General features: G+C 50.2%; 1 protein-coding gene across 2 annotated transcripts in view; it reads left to right on the forward strand.

Moving 5' to 3' along the window:
• Nucleotides 1–13285, forward strand: part of LOC146871829 (FACT complex subunit SPT16-like) — a 321517-nt gene that overhangs the window by 78794 nt on the left and 229438 nt on the right. For both annotated transcript variants that reach the window (XM_085599782.1, XM_085599781.1), the window contains exon 8: nucleotides 7559–7649. In XM_085599782.1, coding sequence (XP_085455908.1) covers nucleotides 7559–7649 — 91 coding nt within the window. The remainder of the gene's footprint in view (nucleotides 1–7558; nucleotides 7650–13285) is intronic.

The raw sequence follows: 13285 nt of genomic DNA on the forward strand, positions 1-13285 counted from the left end.
CGATTTGTGCCTTTATTGAATGATAAACAATGCAGTTTTATGGGTCCAAGTCACAGGGGCGGGCCCTATCCCCATCTCTGAAAGCAAATAACATTGGGGCCAAAGCGGTAGCCAAGAACATTAGTGTTCGAGGCATGTGGGCTGCTGAATTCATATCTGTGCATAGATCGCCGCCTAGTGTTGGGTCCGGATGTTTGCACGTTGTTGTCCTGGAAGAGTCTTCGAAGTATCCTGGGATAGGTGACTCCTCCCCTGGACTACAGTGCGCATGGGCATCCTCTCCATCCTCAGATTGTTTTTTTCCGCCATTGGGTTCGGATGTGCTTATCTTGACTCCAGTTAGGAAAAACTTTTTACAGGCCAAAAGGCCTTTAGTTCGCGTCGGTACTGTTCCCGATCGGTATCGATAGTTATTTGTTAGTTTACTAACTTCCAGAAACCAACTTTTTCGCATCATACCCGACCATCGACCCGACATCGACGATGGAATCGAGGACGCCCTTCAAGCGGTGCCCTGTATGCAATGCGAAATATCCCCATGTCGACGTCCACCCGGTGTGCAACAAATGCCTTTCACCGGATCACGACGAGTCCACATGTATGGCCTGTGCCCGATTCCGATCCAAGAAGACTCTCCGGAATCGTCGAGCAGCGAGGCTCGAAGCGCAGCAAGCGGCACCGGCCCCGACTGACATCTTCAATGCCGAGGACGAAGATGTCCAAGACGTGGAGAACCTACCCTCCAGCCCCGCTTCCGAACACGACTCCGGATCGGAAGACGTCGAAGAACAACTCTTCCACAGAGACGAAGCCGACACCGAGGTAGGAGACTACAATGAGGCCTTAGGGGCCGAAGAGAGTAGCTCCGGTGACGAGCAAGGCCTACCCGAACAGACTTTGGATATCCCAGTGCGTCAGTCTGTGGCTCCGGTCGAGGGATCGCCTTCGGGCCTTACCCAAGACCTATCCCGCATCCATTCGGCCCCGGCCTCGGACATTCAGCGGCAGCCTATACTACCCAAAACGGCTGGTTTCCCTTCATCGAAACCGAAACCGAAAGCCGTCTCGGTTCAGCAGAAACCGAAACTGAAAGTCACACTGGTCGGATCGAAGCCCACCACGCCTTCGACGCCAGCCAAACCCGTCGGCACCGACCGCACCAAACGGGACTTCGGTGCCGAGCTTGCAGCAGCCGACGTCAGCGCCGACGCACGGAAAAAGACCATCGGTACCGCCAAGCCGCCTCGGCTCCCGGCACCGAAACAATCGGCTCCGACCACAAAGGTCAAAATGGCTGCTGGATCTCACACCACTTCCAAAACAGCACCAAAGGCACAATCATCGACGCCGTCGACAGCTACTACCTCTCCTAGACTCGATGACCCCGTGGCACCGAAGAAGTCCACGCCTGCCTCAACGGAACCGGTCGGCGCCAAAGAACCGTCGGCGTTCCAGGTGCGGCAAGTTTCAGCATCCTTGCAACGCATCAAAGATAAGGCGGCCCTCCAGGACACATCAAGCTCCGAGCCGAAAAAGGCTCAAAAAGCTTCTCCGGCACCAGCCAACATAACTTTTGGCCTGCCACCATCCACGGCGCCAAAACTGTTCGAAATCAGAACACGTGTCACCCACACCAGGATCACACCTGCAGAACACTCTCCTACGGAGACGTCGCCTTCACACATCATCGATGCCGCAACAGGCAGAATGATGCTTCACAAGAGGAAGATAACTTCTGAGCCAGCTTTGGACTCCTACCGGATCCCACTAAAGAAAAAGCTGCCAGTGGATTCGGAACCACTTCTTTACGAGCCTCTCCATGCCTCTTACCAAGATCCACAGTCCTTCTCTCCGACACACTCCGACACAGACGTTTTGGAGGACTACATGGGTGACCACGTCCCCTACCCCGGAGAGATGGACCCTCAAGGCCAACAGGACCCTGACCAAGCTTGGGATGACCCTGTAGACTCGGGTGCACCTATGGATACACAGGACCCGCAACTCTATGGAGCAAAAACGTCTCCCACAGAGGACACTGCCGCATTCAACGCCCTCATTGAACGTGCTGCGGCCAATCATGGTGTTCAACTCCACTCTGACACCATCGAGGACGATTTTCTCATGGACACTTTCGCATCCTCAGAAAAACATGTTAAAACTCTACCCATGTTGAAAGGTGTCCTCAAACCAGCAAATGACATTTTCAAAGAACCCACCAGGGCCAGAGTAATAAACCCCAGAATCGACAAAAAATATAGGTCAGCGCCTGGGAATCCTACCTATATTAGAGGACAGTTGCCTCTAGATTCCATAGTAGTCGCGAATGCTCGTAAACGGGCGCACTCGCAGACGACTGGGGATGCCCCTCCCCCGGACAAAGAGTCCAAGGTGTTGGAGACCTCCGGCAAACGGGTTGCGGCCCAAGCAGCAAACAATAGGGCGTATTGCCAATACTCAAGCGCTCCTGGCTCGCTACGACCGAGCGCATTATGACACACTAGAAACATTACTACAACATCTCCCTTACCAATACAAAGAGGGAGCAGAAATCCTCATCAGAGAGGGACAACTCCTCACAAACGCATCCATCAAGTGTGCACTGGATGCCGCAGATACAGCTGCCAGAGCCATAAACACTAGCGTCATGTTACGACGACACGCCTGGTTACGAATCTCCGGATTCAAACCTGAGGTGCAAAATAACATCCTCAACCAGCCGGTCAACCCAGACTACTTATTCGGGCCAGAGGTTGACGCCACGCTAGAAAAAATAAAAAAGGACACAGACACTGCAAAGTCCATGGGGGCTCTCCAAACGCAGACCTTTCGGAGTGGCTCCTTTCGTCGCCCCGGTAATAGAGGAGCAGGTAGAGGGCAGGGGTCACAGCAAACCTACAACAAGGGCAACACCCAAAGTACCTACGATAAAAACACCAGGGGTGGATATCGTGGTTCAAGCACAAAGGGCAGAGGACGCGGATACGGCAATACCAGATCCTCTCCCAAGAACAAACAGTGACGCCCTCTCCCTTCCTCCCGACCACACAACACCTGTCGGGGGAAGGTTGCAAAAGTTCCTGGACACGTGGAACTCCATCACCACGGACAGGTGGGTCAAAGATATTATCAAACACGGTTACTGCCTAGAATTAACCTCTACTCCACCCACAATACCCCCAAAACACCGTCCTATGTCCTCAGAGCACTTAGCGCTATTACAGCAGGAAGTGCTAAGCATGATGCAAAAAGGCGCAATAGAGGTCGTACCCGTCCACGAGCAAGGTACAGGGGTGTACTCCCTGTACTTTTTAATACCAAAAAAGGACGGCTCACTCAGACCTATACTAGACCTGAGACCCCTCAACCGCTATATTCTTTCGGAGCATTTCCACATGCTCACCCTGCAACAAGTCCTCCCACTGCTCAAACAGGGAGACTTCCTGGCCACACTAGACCTCAAAGATGCGTATTTCCACATACCCATTCACCCATCACACAGGAAATATCTCAGGTTCACTATTCAAGGGCAGCACTACCAATTCAAGGTTCTTCCCTTCGGCGTCACAACAGCACCCAGAGTTTTCACAAAGTGCCTAGCTACTGTGGCGGCACATCTACGGAGGCAGCACATACACGTCTACCCTTACCTGGACGACTGGCTTGTTCAAGCAAAGTCAGCCCAGCAATGTGCCAGCCACATGTCCCGCACCATTCACCTCCTTCACAGTCTGGGGTTCTCACTAAATTACCCAAAATCACATCTCCAACCCGCACACGTACAACAGTACCTAGGTGCGACCATAGACACTCTGGCGGCCACAGCTCAGCCAAATTTAGTGAGAATCAACAGCATGCAAATGCTGATTTCCAAGTTCAAACCCCAACACTCCCTTCCCGCGCGAGTGTTCATGCAGTTGATAGGCATGATGGCCTCCTGCATTTTCATAGTCCCACACGCGAGACTACATATGCGCCCGCTTCAGGAGTGCTTAGCACGTCAATGGAACCAGGCTCACGGACAACTAAAAGACCTAGTGTTGGTGAGCGGTCGGGCATACAACTCTCTGCATTGGTGGAATCCACAAAACCTTTGCAAGGGCCGACCGTTCCAAGAGCCTGTTCCACAGATAATACTGACAGCGGACGCGTCTCTCCAGGGATGGGGAGCTCATGTACTCAACTACACAGTGCAGGGACTATGGACAACACAACAAAAGAAGATGCACATCAACCTTCTAGAACTGATGGCAATCTTCCTGGCTATGAAAGCATTCAAAGTACACTGTGCAACAAAGTCGTGTTGATCCGGACGGACAACATGACCGCCATGTACTACATACAGAAGCAGGGAGGAACACACTCTCCACAGTTGTCTCATCTGGCTCAGAGCATGTGGAAGTGGGCCATTCAGAGGAACATGTTCCTCATGGCGGAACACCTCCCCGGCAAGGACAACCAGATGGCGGATCTGCTCAGCAGACACAGCCACCAGATGCACGAGTGGGAGTTACACCCATCAGTACTCCAACCGTACTTCCAGCAATGGGGTCATCCAGAAATAGACCTATTCGCCACAAGAAAACGCAAAATGCCAAAGCTTTGCTGCCAGGTTCCCACATCCACAGTCGCAGGGCAATGCGATATGGATGAACTGGTCCGGCAGATTTGCGTACGCTTTTCCCCCAGCACCGTTGATGCCGCTGGTGGCTCGCAAACTCAGACAACACTCACTGACACTCGTCCTGGTTGCTCCAACGTGGGCACGCCAGCCATGGTACACCACTTTTCTCGAACTTTCTCAAACCCGCGCATTTGACGCAGAACCATGGAGAGATTCAGCACCCAGATCCGCAACAGCTGAACCTGGCTATCTGGCTCCTGAAGTCCTAGAGTTTGGCTACCTAAACCTGCCACCTGACTGTATGGACATCATTAAGGAAGCTAGGAGACCCACTACCAGAGCTTGCTATGCAGCCAAATGGAAAAGATTCGTCATCTATTGCAATAATAATGACATTAACCCGCTAGACGCATCCATCCAAAACATAATTTGTTACCTCTTACACCTATACCGATGCAATCTGGCGTACACCTCGATACGTGTCCATTTGACCGCAATATCAGCCTATCTCCAGAACAGGCAGCACCTCTCTTTATTCAGAGTGCCTGCCATCAAAGCATTCTTGGAAGGACTCAAACAAGTAATTCCTCCAAGCCACCCACCGGCTCAGATGTGGAACCTCAACTTGGTCCTCACACGCCTGATGGGTCCACCCTTTGAACCTCTACACTCATGCGAGATTCAATTCCTTACCTGGAAAGTAGCTTTCCTAGTAGCGATCACTTCTTTAAGAAGAGTTAGTGAACTCCAGGCACTAACCGTTCAAGAGCCATTTATACAGGTTCACGCCAACAGGGTCGTACTACGTACCAACCCCAAATTCATGCCCAAGGTGATATCGCAGTTCCACATGAATCAAACTATTGAACTGCCCGTTTTCTTTCAAAACCCACAAACTGTCGCAGAAAGAGCACTCCATACACTAGATGTGAAGAGAGCCCTCATGTACTATATCGACAGGACTAAGATCTTTAGGAAGACTAAACAACTTTTCGTTGCCTTTGCCCCACACCACAAAGGTAACGCTATCTCCAAAGCAGGTATAGCCAGATGGATCGTTAAATGTATTCAAATTTGCTATCAAAAGGCTAAACGCACATTAACGATTCCCCCACGAGCCCACTCAACACGCAAGTTAGGGGCCTCCATGGCTTTCCTGGGAAACATCCCTTTGCATGATATATGTAGAGCAGCCACCTGGTCCACTACACACACATTTACCAAACACTATTGTGTAGATGTGCAATCAAAACAGCAGGCAGCTGTAGGACAGGCTGTTCTCAAAACTCTTTTTCAGACCGCTGCAGCTGGCACTGGTAGCCGCCGCTAATAGGAGGTACTGCTATGTATTCTATGCACAGATATGAATTCAGCAGCCCACATGCCTCGATCTGAATATGCTACTTACCAGTATGCATCTGTTCTTGGCATGTAGGGCTGCTGACATTCATATCGCCCTCCCTCCTCCCCGGCGCCCGTAGCAGCTGCAGCTCTCAGAATTACTGTAAGCATGGTCATCACTTTCTGTATCTACTCCATCACTGCCACAATGGCGAAAAACAATCTGAGGATGGAGAGGATGCCCATGCACACTGTAGTCCAGGGGAGGAGTCACCTATCCCAGGATACTTCGAAGACTCTTCCAGGACAACAACGTGCAAACATCCGGACCCAACACTAGGCGGCGATCTATGCACAGATATGAATGTCAGCAGCCCTACATGCCAAGAACAGATGCATACTGGTAAGTAGCATATTCAATCTATGGAGACAGGGTAGAGTGCTACCACTCCTGTAATCTACCCATTGTTTGTGCAGTTGTAGCAAGCAAGAATGTCTTTACAACTAAGGATGATTCAAAATTGAGCCTCCAGGCTTTGACTTTGAGGGGTTAGGGTGAGTTTAAGTAAATTGGGAAAGGTAAAATATAGTGTCCTGAAGTGCACTTGACCCACAATTGAATTTGAAAGCTGCCAAAAATCTTTCGGTCTTGGGGGCTACCTGGAATAATTAAGGTGGAGGAAAAAACTGTGTATTCTGGGCCAGGTTGTGTAAGTCTATTTGTGATTCTTCTAATACACCGCTGTAGGTTATTTTCTAAATCATCATTGCTTCCATGTTGCCTAAAACCACAATGTAATAAATAGTTCTTTAGAATATAATCCTAAATCAGTGGTCCAAACAAATCTGTGGCACCCTGGCTCCAATTTACTAAATTTGACTGAGAAAATTGATATCCTGTAGAAAATGACCAGAAACTACTTGCGAAGAACTTTATCCCCTATTGCTGGCCAGAACACAATATTTGGATTTTCAGATTCATCGGAATCTAACCCTTTATTCTCAGGTCAATAACACATTATCCCACTACTAGATAGGTGCAATCACAGTTGCCTTAATCCCCACAAATTGTTCTAAATTGTCATTACATTGCATGCAGAAGCTGTTTCTTATTGTTTGGCATGACACAGTTGAGTAACTAGTAAACCCAAAATCAAAGATATATTTGTGTATATGAGCCCACTTATGGCAAGGTATGGCATGACCCATGTGTCGTTTTATGCCCTTCAAAGAGTAAACCTAGGTAGGCCGTGCTAATTTTTTAACAGGGGATCTGCAGGTTTGACACCAGTTTCATTTGGGGTGCTTGAGGTTAATGGTCAAAAGATCAAGCCCATGTGTCTGCACAGAGAAGACAATGTGGAGGTTTTGTTAATTAAAGGTATACAAAAGTTTGACGGTATCAGGGGAGCAATATAGGCAGTGGAGCATTGATATGAAGTGGGGCAGGGCTGAAAATCGTGAGCTTGGCTGAGAAATAGAGCAAAAAAGGGAAAAGTAGTATTGCCAGCAAGGTTGAACTGTATATTGATAGATGTTTTCTGTTGTCTGATTTCATATTGGTCACATTCTTTGCCCTTGTGGCCTTTACAGGTGCCAAGCTCTCAGATGTTTACAATTGTGTCATGAATGTGGTCAAGAAACAGAAGCCTGACCTGATGAGTAAGATCACAAAGAACCTTGGGTGAGTGCCCTTTTACATGGGGTTTGAATGAGTTTTAGAACATAGCGACTGTTGGATCAATGTAAACCTATGAGGGTATAGGTCAGGTGTTTTTGAAAAACACTAAACTTTTTTTAGGTTTCTTTACTCATGTGACCAGGCAGATCTGCTAGGTGGAATGCAGTAGTGTTAGTTTTGCTGTGAATGTCTACTCTAACTTCTTGTTAGTCTTATTATATAGCTTCTGTGTGTGCTAGTATGGCTGAGTTCCCTTTAAAATAGTTCTGAAAAATCAGTAACCCAAAAATACACCATTAAATTATAACAGTGGATTTCACAAATATTTAAAGTATTCCAAGGTAAGTCTGCACATTAGTGTTCCTTTTCAAGGAGTTGGTGGGGCTCCTGAATTCCTGGTTGTGGAGCACTTGGCAAAGTCATTGAAGGCTGGTGAACTGGTTGGAGGCCTCTGTGCTAGATTCGGAGATCAACGGGGTTACTCAACTTTGGAGCCCATAATTCAGAACTGGCCAGTCCTTGTCGGAATGTTGTGTTGATAGAAACATCCGTGGGACCAAGACAACCAACAGACTGAACAGTCAAGACTGGCATCTGTGTTTTTTTTTTTTTCTTTTCAGGTCACTGGCCAATCATGACTAGAACATGTATATTTGTGGACTGATTAGAGCTGGAGAACTATTGAGATCTTTCTGGAAGCAGGGTCCATCTGGTCCAGCTGCTGCCTTAGTCTCATTAATCCCAGCACCAGGATGAAGAGCAAAAGCGTGTGTCCCTCTTGTGGTGGATCTATGTAGATGTGGATTGTCGGAGTCCTGGGCACGTTGAGAGATGATGTAGGCCCATCACAATCGCAGCTGTCCAATGTGTTTGCAGCTGAACCCCTGGATATGACAGTTGTTTATTGGCGAGGTGTCACAAGCAGGACTTATAAGACCCACGTGGCACATCAGCAGTTCACTTCCTTGACACATACATAGGAAGCTGCCTCTTTATATAGTGGGCCAAAACGAGGTAGACTTTGTAAAGAGTCCTGGTAAACCCCAATTATTTTAAGGAGGCAAAAATGATAACCCAAATGCCCCCTTGTGGTAGTGTGGGCGAGCAGTTTAGGCTTATCAGAGGGTAGTGCTAAGCAATTGTTATACCCACAGAGGCAATAAACGAGAAACACACTTAAATTAAGTCCAAGACCAATTTAGAAAGGCAAGTCCTATTTTTATGTTAATTTTGATACAAGAACTTAGTTATCAAGCAAGTACTTTTTTTAAATATACATTTTGACAGCTAGGTAGATAGTTTACTTAAATGTGTCTTTACGCAGCAATGCTTCCCTAAGGTAGAAAAGGCATGTGTTGCATACAGTAATTTGCGATTGGTTTCTGGGAGGGTTCTCCTTCATGACTTAGCGTACAAAGTGCCACCAGCAGTTACTCGTTACCTGCCCTGGGGCGTCTGGGTGTAGTGATGCTTGCCGGGTTGGTAGCTGTGCGCGCAATGCCGGTAGAAAGAAGGGGGGCCACCTAGAAATAGGCTGCAGAGAGGGACTTTGGGACAAGTCCAGGAGCTCCTAAAGTGGGGCTTGGATCACAAGGGTCCGGAGTATAAGGGTGCGCAGCTGGTTCGTCGGTGGCTGGGGTGCTCTGGTGCAGAGTAAAAAAGGTAGACTGGGTCTGTGCATGCTAGGGCCTTGTGTTGTCTGTCTTGTCGGTTGAGGGTGCAAAATCTGGACAGCTGGGCCACTCTGGAAGTGGGTCTCTGCGGTGCTGACGTCCCTCGGCGGCTGCTCGGTCTCTGTGAGAATTTGGATTGGACTCTCACAGGCTTTGCTGCAAGGGGTCCGGTACCGTAGGTGTTCGTCCTGTGCAGCTCTGGTTTGTCTTGGCGTCCTCTCACTTGGTGGGGGGGGACAGATCTGACCTTCAGGAGCACATGTGCCTCTTCCTGGGTGGCTGCTGCGTGAGGCTGGCTGGTGAGCGGCAACTCTGTGAACCAGACTTTGCGTTTCGGTGCCTGCAGACTGCTTGGGAGTAGCTCCTCTACTCCAAGAGAGATTGGTGGCAATTTGCTAAGGGCTGGTAGTCTCCCGAGGGTCTTGGAAGCTGGTCAGCTGCAGGACTAATCCCTGGTCATGATTACTGAGACTTGGTCCAGGTAGGCAGGATTTGGCGGCAAAAGTCCACAGCAAATCTTCAGTTATTGCTTTTCTCGCAGCTCTTTGTCCTTTTCATCTTGATGCAGCGAATCTAAGTTACTGGTGTGAGCGGTGCCACTTAAATGCTCAATCATGAGGTGTTAACGGGAGTGACGGGTAGTAGCCAATGAGCTACTCACCTTTAGGATGTCTACACTCTATATGACCACTTCCTGTGGGAAATGAGCATAACCCTGACCCAGAGAGCCTAATTCTGCCGAAACTATGGCGGTGGGCTTCTGAAAGTTGACCACATTAGTTTGCTCACCTTAGGGCAGGACTGGCCTGAGCGGGAGACACACCTCCTGACTAGCTAATTTTCCCCTCCTGTCCTGGTGTCAAATGGGCTCTGGGCAGGGAGTTGCATTTCCCCTGTCTGGGAGGGCTTGGATCTTATGTCTAAGGTGTCAAAGGCCTTTGAAGCTTCCTGCCTTGATATGCTGATCACTTAGCCATCCTGCTTGGTGGAGGTGACAACAGCATGCATTGTTACTGCCCTCTGAGAGCACAGGCTCTCAACTTTAGGAGTCAGAAACCAGTCTGTGGTGTCAAGCTGGTCTATACCAGTCAGCCCGCACACTAGTAGTCAGTAAGTTTTCAAGGGCACCTCTAAGGTGCCTTCTGGGTGCATTTATTCCTAAATCAATCAGTGTGGATTTATTATTACAAACATCTCCTAGGTTCAGTGAAGCCATCCTATAGCTCGGGAACTCGTAAATACCAGTGTCCAACACACGTACTCAAAATGGCTATCCTGTCACTAGTGATATCTAAGAATCAACTTTGATATCACAGGGGCATATCTGCTCATGCAATATGCCCACACGTGTAGTATAGTGCACGCTTCCTTAGCAGTGCAAGGCCTGCGGTAGGGGTGACTTACCTATATTGCATGCAGTGTCTGCAGGCATGGGACACAGGGGTCTGCCATGTCACGTCTTCACTATTCTCTGCACGATGGCATGCAACCTGCAATGTTGGTTTGCATCTTGGTGCTGAGGGGTCCCTTGGGGTGGCACAATACATGCTGCAGCCCTTAGGGGCCCTCTTTAGCCTCTTTGCCCTAGGTACCATGGGTACCACTTACACGAGGTGCTGAAGGTATTGCCAATTAGGGGAACAATTGTACAGTTTTAGGGAAAGATCTGGCACTGGGGACCTGGAAAGCAGGAACCTAAATTACTTCTCTCAAAATTGCATCCCATACCAGGAAAAAAGTGGGGGTGATGTGAGAAAGTGCCATCTTTCTTGCATGGTATGCCCCCACTTTTTGCTAAATTGCTGAATGTACTTCGATTGAGTGTACCCTGGGTTCCTGCCAATCAGGTGCCCAGGGCCTATGTTCCTTCCTTAAACCACACAAACTCCAAATTGGCAAACCCTAGCCACATGTCAGCCCCTAGTAAATGGTACCCTAGGTACCCAGGGCCTTGTGACCAGGGAAGGCCTCTAAGGGCTGCAGCACTCATTGTGCCACCCTCAGAGGCCCTGTACCCTTACACACACACTGCCCTTGCAGGCTGAGTGTCTGGGTGCAGGACAAAACAGAGTCGACATGGCACACATCACTGTGTACCATGCCCATCACCTACACTGCCAAGGCATATGTCAGCCACCCCTCTAGCTGGGTGCATTACGCCTATGGTGTGGGCACAGGAGCAGGAGCCCTGTGCCCCTACAGTACCCGGGTCCATTCCTGGGCACTGTAAGTGCAGTGCTGTCATTTAAGAGTAAATGGTGCTGAGAGCTCGTCAAACACGAACTCCACAGCACCATAATGGCATCACTGAAGACTGAGAAGTTTAGTATCAAACTTCTCAGCACATTGAACCCACACTGATGCCAGTGTAGGATTTAATGTACTAAGCACCCCAGAGGGCATCTTAGAGATGCCCCCTCACAGCTAACTTACAATCCACGTCTGCTCTGAGGCTGCCCAGGCTGCCACACAGCAGACACGTTGCTGGACCCCTGGGTGGGAGAGCCCCTGCTCTCCCGGGCCTGCAACAATGCACATCCTGGGTGAGGTGAGAAATCTCCTCCCCCAGGATGAGCAAAGGGAAGCTTCAAAGGCATGCCGCCATTTGGAGTTTCCCCAGGCCACTGCAACCCCCCACTCTGGCGGGAAGCTTGGCCGGAAACCCCATACAAGGACAGGGGATGTGCCAGCCTGCCCACCCCACCCCTCAGGTGGGGGAGGCGAGGTGAAGCACATCTCCGGGCTCTCGCCATCTTGAAGATGGGAGGCCCTACCCTATCAGGATTAGGCTACTGCCCCCCTCCCACAGGAGAGAGGCAGGATAGGGGGTGTACCCACCCCAGGACAAGGACCCATTGGTCCCTGGCCTTCACCTACCTGTAACGCCCCTAAATCTAGTATTTAGGGGCACCCTGAACCTTCCTTCCTTAGATTCCAGATAGAAAACGACAAGAAGAGCAAGAAGAACAAAGACCTGCCCTGCAGCTGCTAAAAAGAGAAGAAGACACCAACTGCTTTGGCCCCAGCCCTACCGGCCTGTCGACTCTCGAACCTGCACCAGCGCGGCATCCCTCGTGGCCAGCAACCTCACCAACCCCGGAGGACCTGGCTACCTTTTAGCTCTAAGCCCCTGGGACTCCCACGAGTAGAGGCTCTACTCAAGAAACCTATTTGCTATCCCTGGCACCAGCCCGGGACCGCGGACCCAACACACTCTGCACCAGCCAAGCCTGGCCAGTGCCGGAGTGGACAAAGACCCAGAGGACGACCCCACGGCGACTGTGACCCAGAGTCCGGCACCCAAGGACCCCCCTCGACATCCCGGAAGAAGCCTGCAGCCTCAGACCCAAGTGTCACCCCAGCCGCGATCAACCAGAGGGTAAGATTCCCGACGTCGAAAGGCACCCCTGCACCCGGCGCCCTGCGACCCCCTGTGCCCAATCCCGGGGTACCCACCTAACCTACAACTACCCAACTTACCTCTCGAAGTGGTGGTGGCACCTGAAACATCCTCGTCCCCGAGCCTGCAGCCTCTTTCCAAACCGGAACATTCCCATTGATTTCCATTGAGCGCCCTAAGGCTCAAAAGCACCCTGCACCCAGCCGCCCGAGTGGCCCTGGCAGTGCCCTCTCTACACTAACCTACTTCCCCACTTGCCCTGAGTAAGTGACCAGGAGCCCAGCTCCCACAGCCGCGTGGCTTGCCAGACAGCAGCCACCAACCAAGGTCCCCCTATCCCTCATAGGATAACATTGGGCCCAACTCTCTCTGCACCCGGCCGTCCTGAAACTGCTGAGGGTGAACCAACTGTACCTACCTGACACTGGGGGACCCCTGAGTCCATGCCCGGAATTTCAACACTACCAGTGGAGTACTTACCCTTAAACCGCTAACTTCATTTTTCTCATAGGGTAACATTGACTGGCTTTTTCTTCAAAAATCTTCTAAGTGTGAACTTTTCAAAA

This window comes from Triturus cristatus, chromosome 1_1 (assembly GCF_964204655.1).
Source record: "Triturus cristatus chromosome 1_1, aTriCri1.1, whole genome shotgun sequence".
Taxonomy (NCBI): domain Eukaryota; kingdom Metazoa; phylum Chordata; class Amphibia; order Caudata; family Salamandridae; genus Triturus; species Triturus cristatus.